The 22523-nt window shown below is 38.7% G+C and overlaps 2 protein-coding genes across 2 annotated transcripts in view; one reads left to right on the top strand and one right to left on the bottom strand.

Moving 5' to 3' along the window:
- The window catches only part of LOC125178299, an 80689-nt gene extending 75262 nt beyond the window's left edge, over positions 1-5427 (bottom strand). The window contains exon 1 of the mRNA XM_047881724.1: positions 4727-5427. Within this exon, the coding sequence (XP_047737680.1) occupies positions 4727-5427 (701 nt within the window). The remainder of the gene's footprint in view (positions 1-4726) is intronic.
- Positions 5428-13183: 7756 nt separating this feature from the next.
- On the top strand, positions 13184-16149 carry LOC108671987 (translocon-associated protein subunit delta; the record flags this gene model as incomplete). Its single annotated transcript, XM_018159598.2, has 5 exons — positions 13184-13309; positions 13921-13995; positions 14241-14330; positions 14886-14951; positions 15872-16149. Coding segments are annotated over 5 exons (462 nt in total), but the record flags the coding sequence as incomplete, so codon positions are not given.
- Positions 16150-22523: the final 6374 nt, after the last annotated feature.

Genomic DNA, 22523 nt, shown 5'->3' with positions numbered 1-22523 from the left:
GTTACTCATGTCAGGCGGTAAAGGGTTTAAAATCAGCGCTAAGTCAAATCATTCAAGTCATCAAGTGATCTTATAATTATTTAAGCCATCGTAAACTCGAGTCCAAGAAGTAAGCTTCGTATATCAGAGGACCCTAGACTGGTCCTTCAATTAGCGAAAATTACCTTGCCTTCTGAATATCCATTTCGAAAAACAACAGATTCCATTAGCCCTAAATTTAGGGGGTTATGTCAAGGTGTAAAGAAGTGAAAAGCATGCACCACGTAGCAACAGAGAAATAAGCAAACTTTTGTGTAAAACAAATAACACCAATTATGATACATTCACAATAATCGAGGTTTAAGCAAGGAGAAACTTACCAATGATAGTGCTACACCTACAGCACACAAATGACTTAGTTCTAGCTTAAACTGGAGCAGCATCTCTTCTGTAAACAGTAGCACTACTTCTTCTGTGTTGCACTTGACGCAGGACCGGATGGATAATTTAAAAAAAATTAGCTGTGTAATTTTTCAAATGTTTAACAATTGAAGACATTAAATATTACTTAAAATGAGAACAGCATAATCAACCATGATATTTTATTCGAGGAAATTTGCATGCCAACTGCAGAAATAAAGGCACGAGCAGCTTTGTTAAGGTATATATTTGAAGCAAGCGGTAAGGTTTCTCTCTTCTATGCAGGATTTCTGGAGCAAGCATTTTTGAGTCTAACAATCCAACTTCTCCTCTCGTCTTTACGCAAGCTTCGACTAAGCTTTGTTTCGTCTTAAAAGATTTTCGTGAAGTTTAATTTAGGTAGTTAATTAAGTAATGTGAAGACACTCGAATGCAAGTTTTATAAAGGCAAGCTAACTTCTGTTACTACGAAAGAATTTCAATTAGGTGCCAAAAACACGAGCTTTAAAACCGAGTCTTTCTCGACGAGCTCGCATGCTGATTGGGTGTAATGAGGTAGACACGTTGCAATTGAAGAGATTTTTAGATAAAAAGATTTCAAATAATATTGGCGGAAATTTTCTTGTAGCCGAAACACAAAGCTTCTATAATATTTTCATAGTCATTAGTAGCCTACTACAGGCAAACTCTTAGTCTAGTCACAGTTGCAAGACGACAGCCAGGGCCGACTCTAGTTTCTTAACGAGTGCACTAATAAAAAAAATACTTTCATTCACTAGTTATAAACTAACCGTAGATAATTTCACAGCATTCATTAATTCCCATCATTCATGACAAGGATTAAAACCAAATTTAGTCCGTAAGAAGTCTATAGATACTTTCCCTCTGTAGATCTGTATTTCACTGAGGAAATATCAAACATTTATAGACACGGATCCGTTCAATTCCGGATTCGTACTTTTGAGGTCTATAGCCAGGCACAGAAGAGATAATTTTTTACACCTACGGGTACGACAATCGGAAGTTAAGAGATGATCGTTACTTCAGTTTCCAACTGTCGTTGAGGCAAATATAATCCCTTGTATGGTGCCTATTATGCATATTTGGGCAACTGCATGGCACACATGCTCGATCTACTCCAATCTTCATCAAGGTCCCAAAACCCACGTCATTTTTTCAGGATTTAATTTAAAATTATTATTTTTTATATAGTGAGGAGCTGTAATCATCGGTAACTCTATGATTGCAACAGTCTACCGGTAGATTTTCAAAATGTGGGCCATAAAATGAATAAAATGTGCGTCAATCTTCTTTCCATTTACGGAATTAATGAAGTTCAAAGAAAGAAATAAAATCGTTACAGGGAAATAAGGTGGAATCATTTGAATCAACATCAATATTCAACGAGACAACGAAAATGAACGTACTAAGATGCCTGCGCCATATGGATAGCTAAACTGGAAGGCCTACACGCAAATATGAAGGGATGCGCGCTCCCAGAAAAGAGGCACCTTCTCGCCAGTGTAGTGATGCTTGCTCCCCCGAATTTAACGCTCCCTCCTTCGCCACGAGCACAAATTGAGTTTGGCGCGGCGCGACGACGCAAAAGCATGGGGTTCCGGAGAGTCGCATCATGCAAAACCGTACCCGCTGAGACCGCTATGCTTATGCAAAAAAACTGTATTCCCAGTTCGGAGGGACTGCCACGAAAGGGCGGTAGGTGCCAGACTGACATAGCTCCTTCAACAAATTCCTGAAAAGAAAAACACTCGAATATTCAGAGCTCGAGGACCGTCGTTGACAGTTCAAACTCTCGTGCAATTTGAGGCCTTCCCGGGAAATGTCATGGAGAAGAGAAAGAAACTGAAACGCGGAAATGCTATGAATAAATAGCGTGTCGCCTAAAAATAACATTAGCACGTGATAGCGCAAATTTTACAGGCGTATTTTATTTCCGCTTAGTAATTCCTTATCGGTGTCCGTTATTATTATAATTTAAATTTCTGATAACAAGATAACGAGATTCTCAAGGGGAAAATTCAGTGGAACCCCCTACTAATATACAGGAAAATTAATAAATTTTAACAAGCATATATATTGTCCACCAAAATGGTACTGCGCGATGCAGACTCCGCGTTCCATGCTTACATCGGCAAATTAACTTTAGGACCAGAATTTCGAGTTACTGCTGGACTGAGGGTGTAAGTTTTACTTTTGCGTACACGTCCCCATGCGCTCATTCATGTGATGAGTCCAGAAACTAAAGTTTTCCGTTCACCAAACCCAGTTTTATATGGAAATATTCATTCCCTTAGCTCACGTCTAGGCGGCGAAGTTCTAAGTTCGGGAACGAAGTTCAGACGAGTTTATTATGCAACTTGTTTGAAGTTGCGCTCTTCGGGGACTTCAGACTGGGGCAGCTGAAGGCTGACGATGCAGCCCCTCAGCGGTGTTCACCATTGTGAGTTCAGGGTAAAAAAAACTGCTGATACCCTAAATTCGGTACCAGAGGGTGTTGCACTGTGATTATTGCCAACGATTGTAATCAGAAATTCATCGACGCAGAACAAACAATAACCGTATAAGAAGTAGGAAGTTTGCCAACTTTGCTGCGTACAAATCTCATTTATCGATGAATGCGCAAAAATTTGATCAAGAATTGCGGTGTTGTCGAATCGTCCGTATATATAGAGAGAAATTTGACATAACCAGACACTGCAAACAAAAAAAGGTTAAAATTCCTACCTGCGGGGTAGCGTGAGACAGACGAAAATGCACAAAAATATACGCAGCACATTTAATCTTCAAATTCTACCCTACAACAACGGTTGCTACAAATTACCGGCTGGTTTGTTTATAGCGAACATGCGATACGATAATATTGCAAGAAAATTATGCCATGCTCATCTCGAGAGGATTATTTTACAAACGATATTTTTGTACCACTGACACGCCTGAATTAGAAAGTTCAGCCATTGGCTGGTGAGAGTCACCGTCCCAGACTTAGACTGGACTTGGACCAGCATCTAAGGCGTTCAGTAAGGATCAAACTTATATAAAGTTCTTAGCACTCTCGCGAGAACGCATTTTCACTAAGCTTACGAGAAACATACAAGTTTGGAAGGGTTTCCCATTGTTGTTGCTCAATCTGTCCATCGCGGTTACTCCGACAAAGCCCAAGGTGAACTTCGGAACTATCAACATCAACATCGCTATAAACATACGAAAGTTAACTTCAAACAGCTTTTGGCAAGAGAACTTCTATAATAGAATGCATGAAGTTAAATATGTTACTGAGAACAGCACTCAGAGAAGCTCATTCTAGTCTAAACCTGGCGACGGACTGCAAACATTGTAACCTTGTTATTACGAACATTATTATTCAGCATTATCATCACCACCATCACGACTCATCCCCAACAACTTTAAGGAATGCATCCATCATTAATCGCTAATACTTGAACAACAATAATTAACAACTTTTGAAAACAACAGAGTTTTCGAGGCGGCGTTCGCTTGCCTCAAGCGCCGACAATGACTCATCAAGCGGCTGTCACGTTGCTGCACGCCACGGCTGCGAGTATTTTTATATTATTATAAGATAAAAAATAATAAGAGTATAAGAATTTCCCAGCAAGATTCATGTCTCTTTGAACATTATTCGGTTATGTTTAAATTCGTTATTATGTAAATCATAAACGCGTGATTATGTATTTTTGACCATAATGTCGTTTGCACTGATAGGTAGCAAACTGAGTGGAATGGCGACTCAATCAGTCGCCAGTGTTTAAATTTATGGCTTTGTTTAAACTATAAGTTCTATGCACCGTACGTCTATTCAATTTTTGCCAAGCCCTCGGTTCTTATTACTTAAATCCAACGTAGGCGACAATCAACGAACGTAAAAATTGTCCCATACAAATAATAAAAAATTGTATTCATGCGGCTATACCTCCACGTAATTATAAGAAAATGCCACAAATATTGAGGATCAAATGCTGTTCAATAAATTCAACATGAGAATCACGAATTTCCTAAAATATTATTTCATATTTTGAAGGCTTTCATTAGCGCAACACAAGTCGTAAACAGTCCTAATCTATTCTTAATTTGCACCGGGATAAGATGAGCGTATGTTGAATCTCGCAAATAAACCAGCGACCACGGAGCTAGCAACGACAATCGATAAAAGTTCCACCCAGCCAAATAACCCACTCACATAACACAATACTGTTGATTTTATTAAATAACTCTTTTACAATTACATTGTACATAGTTGTCAAACTTTGGTATCGAATCATGATAATGAATAAGTATCGAAGCTCACCTTTGGGCGCGATCGGCAACTTCGATGATGTATGACATGAGTTCGACGTCACTAGCATAGCCTCCTTGTGGCTGGCTACTCTTACAGTCTGAACTGGCAACGCTAACAGCAACAGAAGCTGCCACGGCAGACACACCGACGCCAGAATCGATGCCTGTGCCACTTCCGGCAGCTGAGGTAACCACGAGTCCGCACCCCGAATCGGAGACACGAACTGTAGTTAGGTTTTCACTGTTGCTAGTGTTGACACTGTCGTCTACCAAGCTGAAAGATGTTAAGGTACCTGGCACGGTAGATACACAGTCTCTAGTCACGATAAAAGCATCAGCTGTGACACAAGATCCGGTGCCGGCAGATGCTGTCGCGGCTGTCAATGAGATCGCTGGTGAAAACGACACTTCAGCCGAAGAGTCCGGAGACAAAGGCAACACTACTCCGGATGTCGTCACTATGTCGCCATCACACGACAAAACTCCGATACACGTGTTCGGTAAAACCACGTCACTGGCTGACGTGAAGCACGACAGAGATACAGACGGACTTGCATTCTGCTGTAATTCTGTGTCGTGAAGAACATTGCCGATGGTCGACGAGTTGTCGGCGGTGGTGAACGTGGCTGAGAAAGAAGTAGCAGGTGACGTGGAACTGGGAGCCGGGATGGTGCTGGTCAGCACAGACCGTGCTGATGTTCGTCGCCGCATGCCTCTCTCTTTGTCATTGCATTATTATAAATTTCTTCTCGATATATTTTCACTCAGAATTTATAATGCAATTTCATCGTCCACTGATAATCATGTAACAGTCCATCCTCTGCCAGCACGAGTAGTTCTTAAAGTAGCGAAGCCCACGCAACAGAGATGGAACGCCAATTACAGTCACTAAACATTCGACACATCTGTCTTTAATGTTAAAGACGGGTGTCTTTACAAGCGAAAAACTCGTTCAAGCTCCTTACTCTAACAATGGATTGAACACATGACAAATGCTAAACTCTAACAGAATATTGTCGACTTTGTACTACCGTTCATGGAAACTTAGCACTTAAGAAGCTCTCTCCTTAATTCAGCCGGAATTAACTAATGAGTCGTCGCGTAACTTGGGTGGTGGCACTAAAGTTAATGTTGATGTCGTTGTTATCGTGTTCAGTGGTGTTGTATCCTGGCTGAATATGTGGAGCGTCACCTCCCCTTGCCTTCTGAACCACACTGAGCTCACAGATCCTGCCTAACCTCTGGAAACGCTGGCTCACCCCCCCTCCCTCTCACCGCCGTCACAGCATCCATCGTTTCCCCCTCACGTCCTATGACTCTCTTTACTCTCATTCCTTGCCTTTCGCTCCTATATCTCTTCTTCTTCTTCAGGCTCCACGTAACGTCACGAATTTTATTGCATTTTGTACGCCGATGTGCTGGCGATCATTTTCTAAGTGTTATCTAGCAGGCTCCTTATGCACTTTTTCTCTAAAGCATCTCGTTGCAAGCACCAAATTAACAGCCACGGATGTCGTGACACAAACTTCAGCTCAGATGTCTAGACACAACTCATTATCCCCTCATAATTTAGATCGCAGTTTGTTATAAATCCAGAACTAAAATATTTTAATACATCAGATTCGGACGTTATTTATAATGTACAGCAGCTATAAATTTCACATCCCTGAATTTTATAGATGTGAATATAATTTTTGTTTCAAAATTTATAGACTATATCGTTTTTAGTGTTATTTCATCAAGAAAATACGATTCCATGGCCTTTACTATTCATTTTAAAACGGAAATCAATTTTCTTCAGCTTCGTGGAATTTTCTTCTCTTTCAGTCAGAATCATTTGTGCCATAGAACTCTCAATATTTAGACCAACACAAACTGAATGATTTATTGCCATCTAGAATGGTACCTCTCCGGGACATGTACCTGAGGGAAGCAGTGCACTCGTCTCCCTCTGGTGCATGTACCTGAGGGAAGCAGTGCACTCGTCTCCCTCTGGTGCATGTACCTGAGGGAAGCAGTGCACTTGTCTCCCTCTGGTGCATGTACCTGAGGCAGGCAGTGCACTTGTCTCCCTCTGGTGCATGTACCTGAGGGAAGCAGTGTACTCGTCTCCCTCTGGTGCATGTACACATGCGACATTATTGTTTCCGTTATGCCACTCGATTACAAATTCTTTATTTATAAAATTTATGGTTGATCGAAAAACGATTTAAAGGTCAGAGCATGGGTGGTAATTAATGTTCGGCTGATTTTTTTTTTCGCCAATTACTCAGCTGCTAAAAAACATTTGATTATTCAGCTGCTGAATGTATCATTTGATTATTCGACTGCTGAGGATAACATTTGATTATTCAGCTGCAGAACAAAATATTAAATTATTCAGCTGCTGAATGTAGCATTTGATTATTCAGACGCTGAACAGAGCGCGTAGGGAAATAATGGAAACATTTCAGCCGCCAGCGCTGAATACGACGGACAGAGAATCGCTTCGCTGCCTCGGCGCTCTTCAATGTTTCACTATTGGACTCCAGCTCAGCCAGGAGGTTTGTATTGATGCGAGAACCTGAGTCTCATCCACCTCCCTTCCTTCTCCTCATATTCCACCTCACTCCCCCCTCGACACTTGGGGCAGCACCTACTGCCTCTCATCCCCTCACACACTCCTCCCCTTGTCTCGCGCTCTTTCCCTCTCGCTCGACACGGCTGCAATATCTCGGCCACGTACTCTCCAACTCTTTACCCTCACCCAGCCCTCGTTTCCCCTTGTTCCAAAGTACTCACGGTGAGTCATTTCAGCTTTTTTTTTAACTGCTCGTGCAGACCGGGCCGAGTTTTACCCTCTGAGGGACAGTAATTCCTCTCGGTCATAATTGACTCATGGCAGCCCGAGGGCAGCCCGCTGTAGGCACCTCGCTTTGTTTCGTGTAGGGCAGCTAGTCGCTCTCTTCCATGTAACCATCGGCTTGATGCAAGCTGCAAATTAGTGCGCGATCAACTTGCTCTTTAGACCAAACATTATTCAAGGACTTACAGCAATAAAGATTAATTTGTATCAATTTACTGAGATTTGTTTCGTTAATGTGATAACATGGTATTTAAAGGAAAATAACTGTAACAGGTTTGATAAGTAATTAATCTTCGAAAGGACTTTTAGATGTTGTTGATGTCGCTGGTGGTTTAGTAAAATTTTATTGCAAAATCATTATTCTATTTATTTCACGTCCATAAGAGCTACAACCTCGAAAATTCATTAAAAACGATAAATAATTATCTACAACATCAGAAATAACTGGCATAGGCGTTACCTGAATATATTCTGCACTGAATTAATAATATCTGCGCAGCGAGATACTCAAATTTTAGGGCTAAACTCCGCAGACTTTTTTCACTGCGACTGCTCTGCCGACTATTCTTTCGACGCTAATGCCTTTCGACGAGAACATAAATAAGAGCCTTAGTACGAAATCCTAGTCAAAGCTTTTGTAAATAGATAAATTATTGAATATTTTCATTCCAAATTTATGATGAAAATTTGATTATTTCATGTGCTAATAATAGCAAGACAGTTTCTAGAAAATAAATGTCAGAAATTGCAATTATTCAACGTACAACAAATCAGTACGTTGGTGATTAAAAAGAATTAATAGTGAATTGGCTTGGTATTTCATTCCATTATAATTGATAGATAAAAATTTATTAAATTTTATATTTATTAGGTGATGAACAACGAGTTTTTTTTATTCAGTTCCACACTCGAACAGCCGTGGACATGTCAGGTGTCATAGACTGGAACAGCCGTGGACATGTCAGGTGCCATAGACCGGAACAGCCGTGGACATGTCAGGTGTCATAGACTGGAACAGCCGTGGACATGTCAGGTGTCATAGACTTCAACAGCCGAGGACATGTCAGGTGTCATAGACTAGAACAGCCGTGGACATGTCAGGTGTCATAGACTGGAACAACCGTGGACATGTCAGGTGTCATAGACTGGAACAACCGTGGATATGTCAGGTGTCATAGACTGGAACAACCGTGGATATGTCNTAAATGGCTTTTCATGGCCGAGATATGGAATTCACGGCTCGGTGAAATAGAATCACGGCTCGTAGAAATGGAATCACGGCTGGCAAATCCATAAAACCACGGCTCAAAAAATTCAGTCGCAGCTCGCCAAGTAGATATATTCCATACTAGAAACGGGGTAATAAGGTGTGGGCGGGGTAAATCGGAACAGTCCTCTGCCACGGCTTAATTAATGTTATAGCAGCAAAAATAATTGAAATATTGCAAAACTAAAAATAATGGTATAAAATACACAAATTTTTCTATCTATGTAGCATGAAGGAATTTGATAAATCATACCTCTACTAGTTCTAAAAAATCGCTGAAAAAATGTTTAAAAATGTTGTTTCAAAAAGCTAAAAAGGTAGCTACTTCTGCTAACTTGCTAAGGTCTGTAGAGACGTAGTAGGCTAAAACAATATTTGGCATATTAATAATTAGCTATAATAGCCCCGTTATTATAGCAGTTTCAGCGTTTAGGAAGTAGGGAAAACGCGGTATATTCCGTCATCGTGGGTAATTCCGTCACCTCTTTAGTTTTTCCTTATATATTAATATATTTTATATTAAGCTTTGTTTTAGTTCCATGCGTTCGTTGATGGTTGAAATGGTGACGTCATACATTTGCGCGTCGAACTAATGCCAAAACACTAGAACTTGGCCATCTAGTGGGAAAATATTGAGATCCAAAAAGAGACGATCCACACTACCCAGTGAGATCATCGGAAAATGTGTCAAATTTGACAGTTAACCTTGCTCTACCAAATAGTTAATAACTGTTTGTATAGGAAGAATATTATGGTTTGAGACTTTTAAATACGTCTGTGAATATATTAGGAATCCTTTAAGTATACTTGTATTTGCTGATTTCAAGTGGTAAATAAATTAATAGATGATTAAGTTGAGAAATGGATTTAGACACATGCAAACTAATTCCGTCACAACTTGAATTGGACACACACAGATCGTTCCAAGCTGTGTACAAAAATAAAAATTTGCTTAATTGAAAGCCTAATAGTTGTTAATTAAAAGCGTAATTAAGTAGTGTTCAATATTCATTAGTGTTCTAATTCAAAGCCGTGTTGTATTCCAATACAGCTCACACTGCAAACGGAATTCGAAGTTTCGAACACGTGGATGACGGCATTACGTATCAGTAGAATTTGAAGCGCGGACGTAATACGCCTCACCACGTGCTGAATATTGCCACACACAGTGATGGAATATAGGGATTTGGTAGGTTTCCATTCTAAAGGCTTTTAAATAAATATGGCAACATTTTGTGACGTTTCGTTAGTGCTGGCGCATAGTACGGTGTTTTGCGAGTCAAATAAAGCAAACAGAACTCGAGTAACGCATACAGTTATTTTTTTATAGTTTTTCATTTCTTGATGCATCCTTAATGTGACGGAATATACCGCGTTTACCCTAGGAAGTACCAGCCATAGTGGCAAAGCAGAGTTCAAGTTCAATTTCAAGTCCTATAGGATAAACACGGTATATATATTCCGACATTGTGGGTAATTCTGACACTTTTTTCCTTTATATTAAGCTTTTTCTTAGTTCTATGCATTCGTTGATGGTTGAAATAGTGACATCATACTATTGCGTGCCATACTATTGCCATAACACCAGGTCTGGGCCAAAACACCAGGTCTTGCAATATTCATCCACTCTCTGCACAGTGGCTTAATGTGTTAGAATATACCGCGTTTACCCTATTCCAATACAGCTTACACAGCAATCGGAATTTGAACACAAGAGTGTCGGAATTAGGAATTAGTAGAGTTTGAAGGAATTGAAGCGCGGCCGGAATTAGCCTCCCAAAATGCCAAATTTAGTCACACACAGCATCGGAATATATGGATTTGGTAGGTTTGCATTCTAAAGGCTCTTAAATAAATATGGCAACATTTTAGCAACAATGACGTTTCATTGTTGCTGGCACGCAGTGCGGTGTTTTGAGAGTGACATCAAGCAAACAGAACTCAAGTTGCGCATACAGTGATTTTTTTATAGCTATTCATTTCTTGCTAAGTCCTTAAAGTGTCAGAATATACCCTGTTTACCCTAAGTAGATCAGCAAAGTTTCATGGATACCAGCATCATCATATATAAGAAAATTGGGTAAATTTTGAGTAAATGAGAAAATTAAAAATGAACCGATTCTAAATAATCACTGGTTTGCCACTATGATCCTAGGTTGTCGCTTGTTGGCCTGTTGCTGTTGCCAGTTCATAACACTGCAGAACATACACAGGCATCACAGTTCACAGCAGAGAGCAGACACAGCTTGCTGCATTGCAGTCTCAAACTCACAACCCACTGCTACAATTCTGCCTTGCTTAACTGCCTTGGCCTCCTTGCCAATTCTGACCAGAAACTGATGCACAGAGCTGGGATTGAACCTGACCCTCTCTGAGCCAATCTCCTACTCTGAACTTTAACCTCTGGGCCACCTTGTCCAGAAAATTTTGCTTGAAAAAAATGTGCAGACCGGTGTTGGCTTTAAAACTTGATCAACAAATTTTTTTAGGTACCTTGATTCAAAAGAAAATCGTGGCCATTTCTGCAAGATGGGGTAATAAGGATTGGACGCATCTAAAATGCAATTTACAAAATAACCTTAGTTAGTAAAGGCTCCAGTTAATAAAAAAAAAATTATTAACTACAAAGAATTTTGATTACATTCACCTCGTTTAGCAAAAAAATTCAACTTTTCAAAAAATTAATGCATCTTTCATAACAGAAGAGTGCATAGAAGATAGAATGTCATAGATTCTTTAGATAGAATTGAATTTGTGCACCTGGCAGGCTGGCATTAGCAGGGAGATCTTTAACCTCTCCTTCAAGTTCAATTTTAAGTCTTATAAGTAGACCAGCAAAGTATCATGGATACCAGCAACATTCTATTCCCACAAGGCTACATAAGGTATAGTCAAATGGGGTAAGACAGGATCGCAGCTTTCATGGGGTAAGAAAGGACCAGCTCATGGTGTGCATTCTAAATGCACTAAATTTAATTTGACAAAAGAATATGTTAGAGCAATCATTGCCTGTCATTTCAGTGTTTGTTTCACCCTCTTCTGCAAATATTGAATTTCTGGCTAATTTTTAAAGAAAACCTATGTGAAGAAGGGTCACAAAATAGTTAACCCTGTTTAGGAAATAAGCTCTGTCTAATGACAAAAAAATTTTTGGCCAGGTTTGTGGATGTCAGCGGGTAACCTCAAGTAATAAGCAACTTTTGAGACATACTTGGCATTCCTACCTGCTACCATCACTGCCTGACATGTATTCTAAAATGAGGTAAAAAAGGACCGGACATGGGGTAAGACGGGACCACTAAATGATCCTGTTTTACCCCACAAACGGTCCTATCTTACACCACATATGGTCCAGTCTTACCCCACAAGTGGTCCTCTATTACCTACAGTATATCAAAAATAGTTTTTAAATGAATATATTATTATGCAGTAACTGGAGTATTTTGGTCAAAATTTCTATCTTTTGCTCACTCTCACCAAATTTCTTTGAAAATTTCAATCTCAAATAAGGCATTATTGCTAAAATACTGGAGTTTCTTGCAAGTTTCTCGGACTTCTTATTATTGCTAGCACAATTAAAGTATAAAATGATAATTAACTACGCCAGCTATATAATATCATCCATATTTTTTGCTCAAAAGACTAAATGGATCATATGGCTGCATTTAATGTCAACAAAGTTTTCTTGTGACAAAACCTCCAATGTGACTGATATTGGAGTTGACTTCCCACAACACAAAACAGTAACAAGTGGTTGTTTAATCAAATAATGTGTTTCTAGATGGATAATATTGAATATCAGAATTGTACTTTTATTAGTAACTTTGTAACATAAGAATTACCAGTTGGTCCTGTCTTACCCCCACCTGGTCCCATCTTACCCCAATGGGGTAAGATGGGACCAGCTCACTTTTTTTAATCTGTACAGAAAACTATGTTAGATGCAAAATGTCTGAGTTGTAGCTTAGAAGCCCATTGCATAAATGCACCTTGTGATAGGTTTAGGGTTTTTTAGTTATTCATGGTATAGATGCTACAGGCTTGTTAGTAATTTCGGTCCTGTTTTACCGCATCTGACTATATACATTGAATTATCAGCCTTTTTTGGCCTTTTTTGTTCTCGGATTTGGCCAATTTTAGGCAACCTGAATTATGTACCACTACCTCCTGGAGAAATACATTTTGTGGTATGCATATGTACCAATATGTAGTCAATGTGTTAAAGAAAAGTTTTATTATATATTTTTTTTAATATTTTAAAATGAAATAAGATATTCATTGTACATGTGTAACAATGGGGACACTTTCCTCTTTAGAAGTTGAAAAAGTAATTTTTAAACATAAATTATTATATTTCAGGAAGCAGTGTGTGTGAGAATGCTGTTGTTGAGGCATCTGGCTTCACAACACTTGATGCTACAATTGTGTCCAAAGTTGCCTACATCTCTGACTTCACCCTAACCTGCTCCAATGGTGCAAAGGTTAGTTCAGCTTTCTTTATGGAGATACAGTTATTCAGCAAGTAGTCAATGTGAACATATTCAATTATCTTATTGTTGACTCATTATATATGTCATTATGATTGTAGAAAGTTTTTCTGACTTTGAATTCACATGGTTCCTCTTGACTTGTGCTGTAATCTACCCAATTTTGAAATTTAAGTTGACCATTTTTAGTAATTATTATTCTTTAGGGTCAAAGAATTAATTTCAAAAGTCTTCTTATAAATATATTGTGTACAGGAATTCTGTTCTGGCAGCCATAGTATCTGCTGACAAACTAAACCCTTTACAAGAAATTTCCAGCATTGATATGATCTTTATAGGTTATTGGAAACTTGAACTTGATTGCATTAAATTAGGAGTTTCATAGCTTTTGGCATTTGCCTTTTTTATATGATGGAGTGGTCCAAGAAGTTGATGAACTGATGCTAAAACTGCCTGCAAAGTAATGTATTATTACTTGTTTGTCAGTTAATGGCTACAATCATAGTAGCCTGGATGTATTTTTTACAATGACACTGTTCTGTACCTGTTAAATGCATGCACTTTTTCAGTGTATTGAATATTGAAATATCAATTTCTGTATGCAGGATATCTCCCTCTATGCTGAGACAAGCTCTGGGGTGGCAGGTGTTGCTCGCTCCTTGGATGGCAGCCGCTATCAGGTCCTTAAATTAGAATGTATTAATTTACATGTATCCGCAACTGAACTTTCCATAATTTTGTAAAAAATTGAATTAAATCTATAATTATTATCAGTAGATATCAGTTTCTATCATAAAACTTTTTTTGTTGCTCTTGAATAACTTCTAGTTCTAAACTACATCAAATCAAATGAGGTTAACCATTTATTAGTGTTATGAATTTAGATATTATTTTTATGAGAAATTAACATATTAAATTAAACCAGGTGAGCTGGATTTCTGACATTGCATCAGCTCCCTCTGGTGTCCAAGACATCAAGCTCTTTGATGAACAAGGATACTCAGCTCTTAAAAAGGTAAGATATTTTGTATTTTATTGATTTATTTTAAAGCCATTCTAATATTTGTTTATTTTGGGTATGACAAACTGGATTGTGATTTGTTAAAAGATATTAATTCTTCACCACAACTCTTTAGCTGAAGTCAGAAATACTATTGCAAATGCACAAATATAGCTTCATCTGCCAGAGATTATGTTGGTGATGAATGGTTCTAAGGAACTCTATTGGAAAAGATTTTGAACGAAAATGCTTCACACATCAGTAGGATCAAACAAGTGTTTAATGAAGAAAAACTCTTAATCTGGAGTGGGGACTTTCAGTTGATGTTTTTTTTCTAATTTGGCATCTAATTCTTCTACTCAAGAATTGATTATGCATCATTTTTCTTCAATTGATTTTTTCATTTCTGAATAGGTGGAGATTTTATTGAAAACGTAACAAATTTGATGATACTTTCATGTATTTTGTAGAACCAAGTTAAGAACTTAGTTTTTTCAGTGATGCTTTAAAACTCTATTAACCACCCCATTGTGTTTTGCTCAAATATTAAAAGAAAGTGTGATGTTTCAGGCGCAGCGCAGTGGAGAGAGCAGCAGCGGCGTGAAGCCTCTGGCCACCATCTCCCTGTACCATCCCGTGAGTGCTGCCAGTTAACTAGCGTCAAGAACATTCAGTTTGCTTCGTTTTCTAGACGCAGTATACGGTACCTCAACCACATTACTAAACTATAAATCCAATACCGAAAGTAGTGTACTAGTAAAAATTAAACACCAATTATATCAAATAATGTTCGAAGAATGGCATTATAAGAATATTTTAATTTAAATCGTTATGTTATAGCTGTTCTAACGATGTGTAACTGGAATGAGTGACAACATTTTTTAGGTGTTTTTTGAAAAATGACCGTACACATGTCTGAGTTGGTGAGTTTGAAGCTTGACAAATACCTAGTGAGGTTGTTTAGATGCGTCAATGTATCCACGATACCTACTTATCTCATCGGGTAACCTGCACTTAAGTTTTATTCTTTGTAGTAGAAAAACAGAGAAATGGAGGAAAGGATTTAATCAGAAATTAAAATTTTACTTTGCTATTGGCAAATATCAATTTGATTTTAAGGAGGCTAAATTGTTTGTCCATATTGCAAAACGACGTTAAATGGCATTTCTATCTTGTATATAAAATGACAAAAATGTGGGTTTGAGCGGGCCGGTACGGTATTTAATTAGAAGCCATAAACCTTGTAATTGATAAATTAGCGGGATCAGGTATTGATGAGAATGACAGGATTTGAGATAACAGGATTCCATAATGGCAGAAATTGTAGAGCCCGGGCAATGCTTTGCTAACCTGATAGTTACTAATGAATGAGCTGAAATGGATTGCCCATACTATGATTTAAAACAAATTTGATGAAATTTTGTAAACCATCTTGTGAGAATAGAGGTTGCGACTAGCAGTTACAATTTCACTGATGCTCACTAGATTGAGTTAGGAGTGAGATCAGCGAAATGGGGGTTGCTGTGAACTTCATAAATTTTTTCTTATGTTTGCAGGGCGCATACCGTGGACCTTGGGTGCAGTCAGAAACCATAGCCGTGATCTGCTCCATAGCCATCTTTTATTACGCCTTCAAACAAAAAAGCATCATCACTGAGTGAAAATGTGCGTGCCTGATTAGCCTCTTATGTAACAACTTACATTGATTGTATTCAACTGGGGACAAATTAGCTTCTTGTTGAGATTGTTATTTTTATATAATAATCTGCAAGTTATTTTTTGCCCTTGTTGAAGCGTTTCTTGTTTTATTTATATGGAATAAACTTTTCTACGACGCGGGGTTTTATGATATCCTTCTTTACTTAGCAATACTTTCTCTAGTGTCTGCAATTTGTTGGTTTAGATTTTTTTAAGAAGTTATATATTTTCTAGGTTGTTGACTTTCTTTTATATTTATTTAAAAGCCTGGTATATTATTTAGTTTCCAGATGAAGTAATTGCTGTGCGCGATTTATAAAAAAAAATCTAACTCAGTACTCACTGCAGTGAGTGACAGAGCGCGCATTTTTTCGTCGACGAAAACTTGAGGTCACGGACAGACAGACGGACGGACATGGCGAGCACAATAGTGCATTTTTTCCATAAATGAGAAAATGCGCTAAAAACGCAGAAACGCTCCATGCGTGTTGCCAACTCCATAAAATTAGCATTCTGTCAAAAATAATGATTTGACAACGATCTTTTCATTGATGAAGATAAAATTAGAGCATTCGTGTTGATAATTTCGTTGGTGCACCCAACGAGTTATTTGATGACATGACATCAAGTACTGTATCCTAAGGCCACCTATGGTGGCCGAAGCTTTAAAATTTATTTAAACGATTTTGGTACGGGAATTTGTACTTATTTTGTTGGTCTACAGGTACAAGTAACAAGAGCTTATGTGCCTGTCAAGTTTTCTTGCAAGCGCATCAGAGCCCACAATAATATTGTAGAAGTCGTGAAATGACAAAATGAAAAAACGGTTTCGTTAATTTATTAGTGGAAGAAATTCCGAGCGAGCGGACGTTTAGCTCCGAATTTATGAAGAGAAAACTATAGGACTTTGGTACCTACTTGGTCGAAAGCAAAACTAGATCCTTACTCCTTATTATTGCATAATAAATCTAATATCTCTAATCTAACTATATTAATAATTATAGTAATAATAAACTATCATTCAGATTTCAGAGATAATTAGATGAGTTACAGTGATTAGATTAATTTTTGTCAGCACTCGGCAGATTTATATACCTAAGTTACCTAACATAGAAAAAAGTAATAGCTGAGAACTGAAAAATGGCTGTAGATCTTACAAATGGATTACATATTCTTGTACAAGTGGCTGATTCATTTCAAGAATTCCTTAAATTGGTGAGTGATGCTAATTGGGTAATGTACCAAGATAATTGAATATTATTGTTCATATTTATAGCAAGAGAATGAGATGATGAGTGGCGAACCCAACAGCTTACTTTGTTTGAGTCTGTCTTTGAGACTTTCATCTCCAGAAAAAAAAATTGTCTCAGAGTAGAATTGTCATGAATATAATTACTCCAGTATTCATTAAAAGGCCAGAAAAATCTAAACTGGATAGGGTAAACGCGGTATATTCCAACATCGTGGGTAATTCCGTCACCTCTCCAGCTTTTCCTTTATATTAAGCTTTGTTTTAGTTCCATGCGTTTGTTGATGGTTGAAATGGTGACGACCGTGACGTCATACATTTGTGCGTCAAAATACTGCCAAAACACTAGGTCGTGGCCATCTAGTGGGAAAATATTGAGATCCAAAGAGAGACAATGCATGCCACCTGGTGAGATCATGTCTCTTATACACATCTAGATGTGTATAAGAGACAGGCCGTGGACATGTCAGGTGTCATAGACTGGAACAACCGTGGATATGTCAGGTGTCATAGACTGGAACAACCGTGGACATGTCAGGTGTCATAGACTTCAACAGCCGTGGGCATGTCAGGTGTCATAGACTTCAACAGACGTGGACATGTCAGGTGTCAGAGACTGGATCAGCCGTGGGCATGTCAGGTTTCACAAACCGGAACATCAGTGGACATGTTAAGTGCCACTTGCTGGAACAGCTGTGGACATGTCAAGTGCAATGGACTGGAACAGCCGTGACTGAAACAACCATCCAGAACCCACGACTATTACTTCTACGCTATTCCCGATTTGTTTGTGAAGTGTATCCTAATTTCATCGGGATGTGATGTGCATTGAGGCTGAGGCGTCTCGGCCAAAGTCCTTGAACAGCTTCAGTTAGCTGGTGTTGGTTGCGAGCTTCGACTTCTTTAGTAAGCTCATTGATGCAGTATTATAAAATTAACTGAAATCAAATATTTTATCGTTGTGGAATGAAACTAATAGTAGTGCTTACAAGCTCCGCAGCCTTTTGAGGGATCATTAACTACCGTGGTGCAGAGCATGACAATGCGTATAGCGGAATGGATTGTAGCCTTCAATGCTTCATACACTGTCATGGTGCAGAATACGACAATGCGCAACGCCAGGGACGGAAGCCTTCAAGGCTTCATACACTGCCATTGTGCAGAACGCGACAATGTGTAACGCAGGGACGGTATCCTCTAAGGGTTCATACACTATCATGGTGCAGAAAACGACAATGCGTAATGCCAAGGACGGTAGCCTCTGAGGGTTCATACACTTTCATGGTGCAGAATACGACAATGCGTAACGTCAGGGACGGTAGCTTTAAGGCTTTAAGGGTTCATACACTGTCAAGGTGCAGAACACGACAATGCGTAACGCCAGGGACGGTAGCCTTTAAGGGTTCATGCTGCATCACCTGTTTGTGTTGGACCGCCTTTAAAGTAACGCTCCGCCATGCAGTCCTCAATCAAGACGGCTTCTTTAAGACAAGACAAGCAGCGGTGTTGGCGCCACGAGTTGTACCCACGTGCTTTTCACTAGTCGGGCAAGTGTCCTTTTTTTGGCCAGGCTATGGCCCCTATCTCTCTTTGTCCTATGGACGCCCTCGCTTCACAAATACCACTTTTGAGGTCGTATATAAAACTTGAATGCATTTATCGCCAAGTAGATTTTTATGAATACCATAGGCTTGAAAATTATTTCGAACGCTTTCCATTGACAACCGTCGGATGATACGATAAAACGATTTTAAAATTCCATGAAGCACCAACTTATGAAGATGTAAGCTTATTAAAGATGAGTGGTTCCCTGGAATTAAACTGGTAAACTTCATTCACATATAATGCAGTGTTTCATTTGCTGATTGCGGCGAATTTAATAAATGATAATTTAAATATCTAATAGAAGTCGTGCAATAAAACATATATTTAACAGCCCCGTGTTCAACAGTTGCTTCAACTTCTGTAGAGAGGTAAAAATTGTTAAATAATCTATCCAAGAAAAACATCAGATTTGTAAAAGACATGAATAAAATGAACGCAAATTCATAGAGTAAAAACTAGCGTCATCTTGAAAAGTGAAGTCGAGTTCAGATTTGTTGCCAAGCCCGACCAGCGTGAGAGGAAAATACCCAACGAAGATGTTCTTTTCTCGCCATGATTAAGTGAATTCCATTTTATAGAAGCTACGAGGAGGACAATTGCTAAACAAGCGTTCGTATGACAGCAAAAAAAGCTGGAATATTTTAGACTGAAATTTCCATGAGCAAAAAAAGGTGCTTCCACGCACCGACTTCGGGCGACGTCCCCTATCATTCAGACTACGTGGTTCCCAGACACAATGAAATAGTGGTTGTCTTCTCACGCCCACGTGCTCATTTCTCACACCCACGTGCTCATTTTTCACACCCACGTGTTAATTTCTCACACCTAACTGCTAATTTTTCACACCCACGTGCTAATTTCTCACACCTAAATGCTAATTTTTCACACCCACGTGCTCATTTCTCACACCCAAGTGCTATTTCGCTCACTTACGTCCTTATTTCTCACACCCACGTGATTATTTTTCGCACACATGCACGCACTACCTAATTTCTGAGCAAGCCCAACTCGACTTCATGATGACCTACGCTTCTTAGCAAGCTTTCATCCATCACTACCTCAGTATCAACACGCTTTATGATGCGTCTTGATAGCCTATACTACGTCATATCGGCCATCATCTAGGTGGCCATCCGCCATCACTCAGCATCAACACGCTACCTGGCATCCCGACGACCTACACGCGAGAGACAGATGGGATGTTGGTTGTTGCGCTAGCTCTCTTCACCTTGCGTCCGTATACCTCACTGATGCCCTCCCTCTCACTCAACTCTCCCACTCCCTCACTCTCACTCAGCTCTCCCACTCAGAAGCTCTATTGATCGGACGCGGGCTCGTAACTCGAAGCTCTCACCCAGTGAGAGGATTGCTGTGTGCGTGCGCCGCTCTCGCACTACGCACGCGCACAACTCTGCTCGTTTCAGCTCGCTAGCATCCCTTGGTCTTATCATCTTCTCACAACTCTTAGTTGCATTTTTTTAGTAGGCCTTACGCAAATATTATAATGCCGTTCAAAAGAATGCAAATATGTTGATTTTTATACATGATTTTTTACGATAGAACCCTGAATCAATCAATTTTTAAATACAAAACTCTGCAAAACTGCTGATTTGGAATGTTTGGACAATTAATCTCTATTTCTAGCCAAGACTATTCCGATTAGATATTGCAAAAATGATGCCGTTAACGGGTGAACGTCGACTTGAAAAGTTTAGCTGGAGTTCAGAACTGGTTGCTCTAGACACAAAATAATATTCGTATACTGTATGTACATGCCATTCTGACTCTTGGATGTAGCGAATTCACTGACATAACCATATCCTGCTATCTTCCAGACATAAATTTTTTGACTAAATACTGATCTGACGAAATGAATAAGCTATAAGCCGAAATTAGAGCTCAGAAATAACGGTCGAAAGTCCGAAGAGAACCTCATAGAATTCTAGCGAAGGAACTGAAACTTATTTGTAAACAAACTTTCTTGGCCTCCCTGTCTTGCTTGGAAGACGTGATGCGAAGTTTCTTTGTGCAGGCCCCGCACGTTTCTTTGTTCTCGCAGCGCCAGACTTACCGCCAGTTGACGATGAAAGTAACAAATTCTCATTTTCAGACGAAACTTGGCTGCGCGAACAATATTCCCGCATTTGGGAGGATCTCAATTTAATATAGGCCTAGCAACAAACGTTTTTTACCACTACCGGAAACGTCTTTGCAGTGCTAAAAGGATATGGGAATGATTTGAATGAAAACACTAATATATCTTAGGTAACATTAACCAGTATATTTATTATAATGAGCGTAATTTATTCAAGCAAAGTAGCATTATCGAAACGTAGCTCTTTTCATTAAGTTATTCGAAACAGTATTCGGGCAGAACGATTTTTTTCAAATGAGTATTACCAAAAAATTTTATGGCAATTTCAAATTTCGTTATCATCTTTCGTAGTTATTTGAATATGTATATAAGTTTGAGAATGTAATTTCATGACTTTCCACATTTTAGCTATAAATAATTACCGTTAGAACTATAACCCTGCAAAATGGTTACGTAAAATGATTGATTAATAATTATAGATTTCGGACATACGACAGGATATTTTTAGGGCAACAGAATAAATGCATCGATATGTTAGGCATTGTTATATAAAATAAAAAAAATCCACAGCTATTGTTTAGATTTCCGTGTTATGATTTTGTACGCCGACGTGAAAAGTTTGAACAAGTCTGATATTGACGTGTTCCACACATCATTCCAATATTATTCAATTTACATTGTTTAAGTCTATGATTACTTGTAAAAAATACCCTTTCAAAAATATATGGTTATATATCACATATATACAAGTTATTCTAATTGTTATCCCTAACTTTGTTCTAACATATGTTCAAAAGAAAACAATAGGTACCAAAGATATTTTAGAAGTCTATAACTCTGCTCCTCAATTGATGATGCGAGGAAAGGGGGGGCAAGTTATGCCGGGGTATTAGTCGGAAACTAGACGTGGTCGTTGTAGTCTTGTACTTATATCGTTGTGTTAAATTGCGTTCATTCTTTCAATTAAACGATATGAAACTATTGTTTATTTTAGCACTTCTCAGTGCCGCTGTTCAAGGTATGTTCATTGCATGTAGCATAGGCAGTGTTTCATGTTGATGATATTTGAAACCGCATAGTACTTAAAATAATAAATCATAGTGGCAATTGGCAAACCAGAGCTTTTTTAGAATCAGTTCATTTTTAATTTCCTCATTTACTCAAGATTTGAACCAATTTCTTAAGTATGATAATGCTGGTATCCATGATACTTTACTGGTCTACTTATAGGACTCAGAAGTGAACTTGAGGGAGAGTCTAAAAAACTCTCTGCTTTGTCAATTGTCAGTACTCAGTAGTACGCAAGAAATTAAAGATATTAGGCTAATTGACGTTAGACTTATAAATTGATGCAGAAAATTAAGAGCCATCAGCTTCACTAAAGAGAACTTGAGAAGACCAGCATTTTATACCGTCAAACGGGGCAAGTCTGGAAAAGTCCTATTTTTGTCTGAAATATCGCGGCTCTAATATCATATAATTTCAGTAGGTATGAAATCACGCGGCTCGAATGTCATAAATTTTTGTTTGATTAAAAAATCGCAGTTTGCACTTCGCAAAC

Source organism: Hyalella azteca, unplaced genomic scaffold (genome assembly GCF_000764305.2).
Source record: "Hyalella azteca isolate HAZT.00-mixed unplaced genomic scaffold, Hazt_2.0.2 contig8717, whole genome shotgun sequence".
Classification (NCBI taxonomy): Eukaryota; Metazoa; Arthropoda; class Malacostraca; order Amphipoda; family Hyalellidae; genus Hyalella; species Hyalella azteca.
This window is presented reverse-complemented; position numbering and strand designations above follow the sequence as displayed.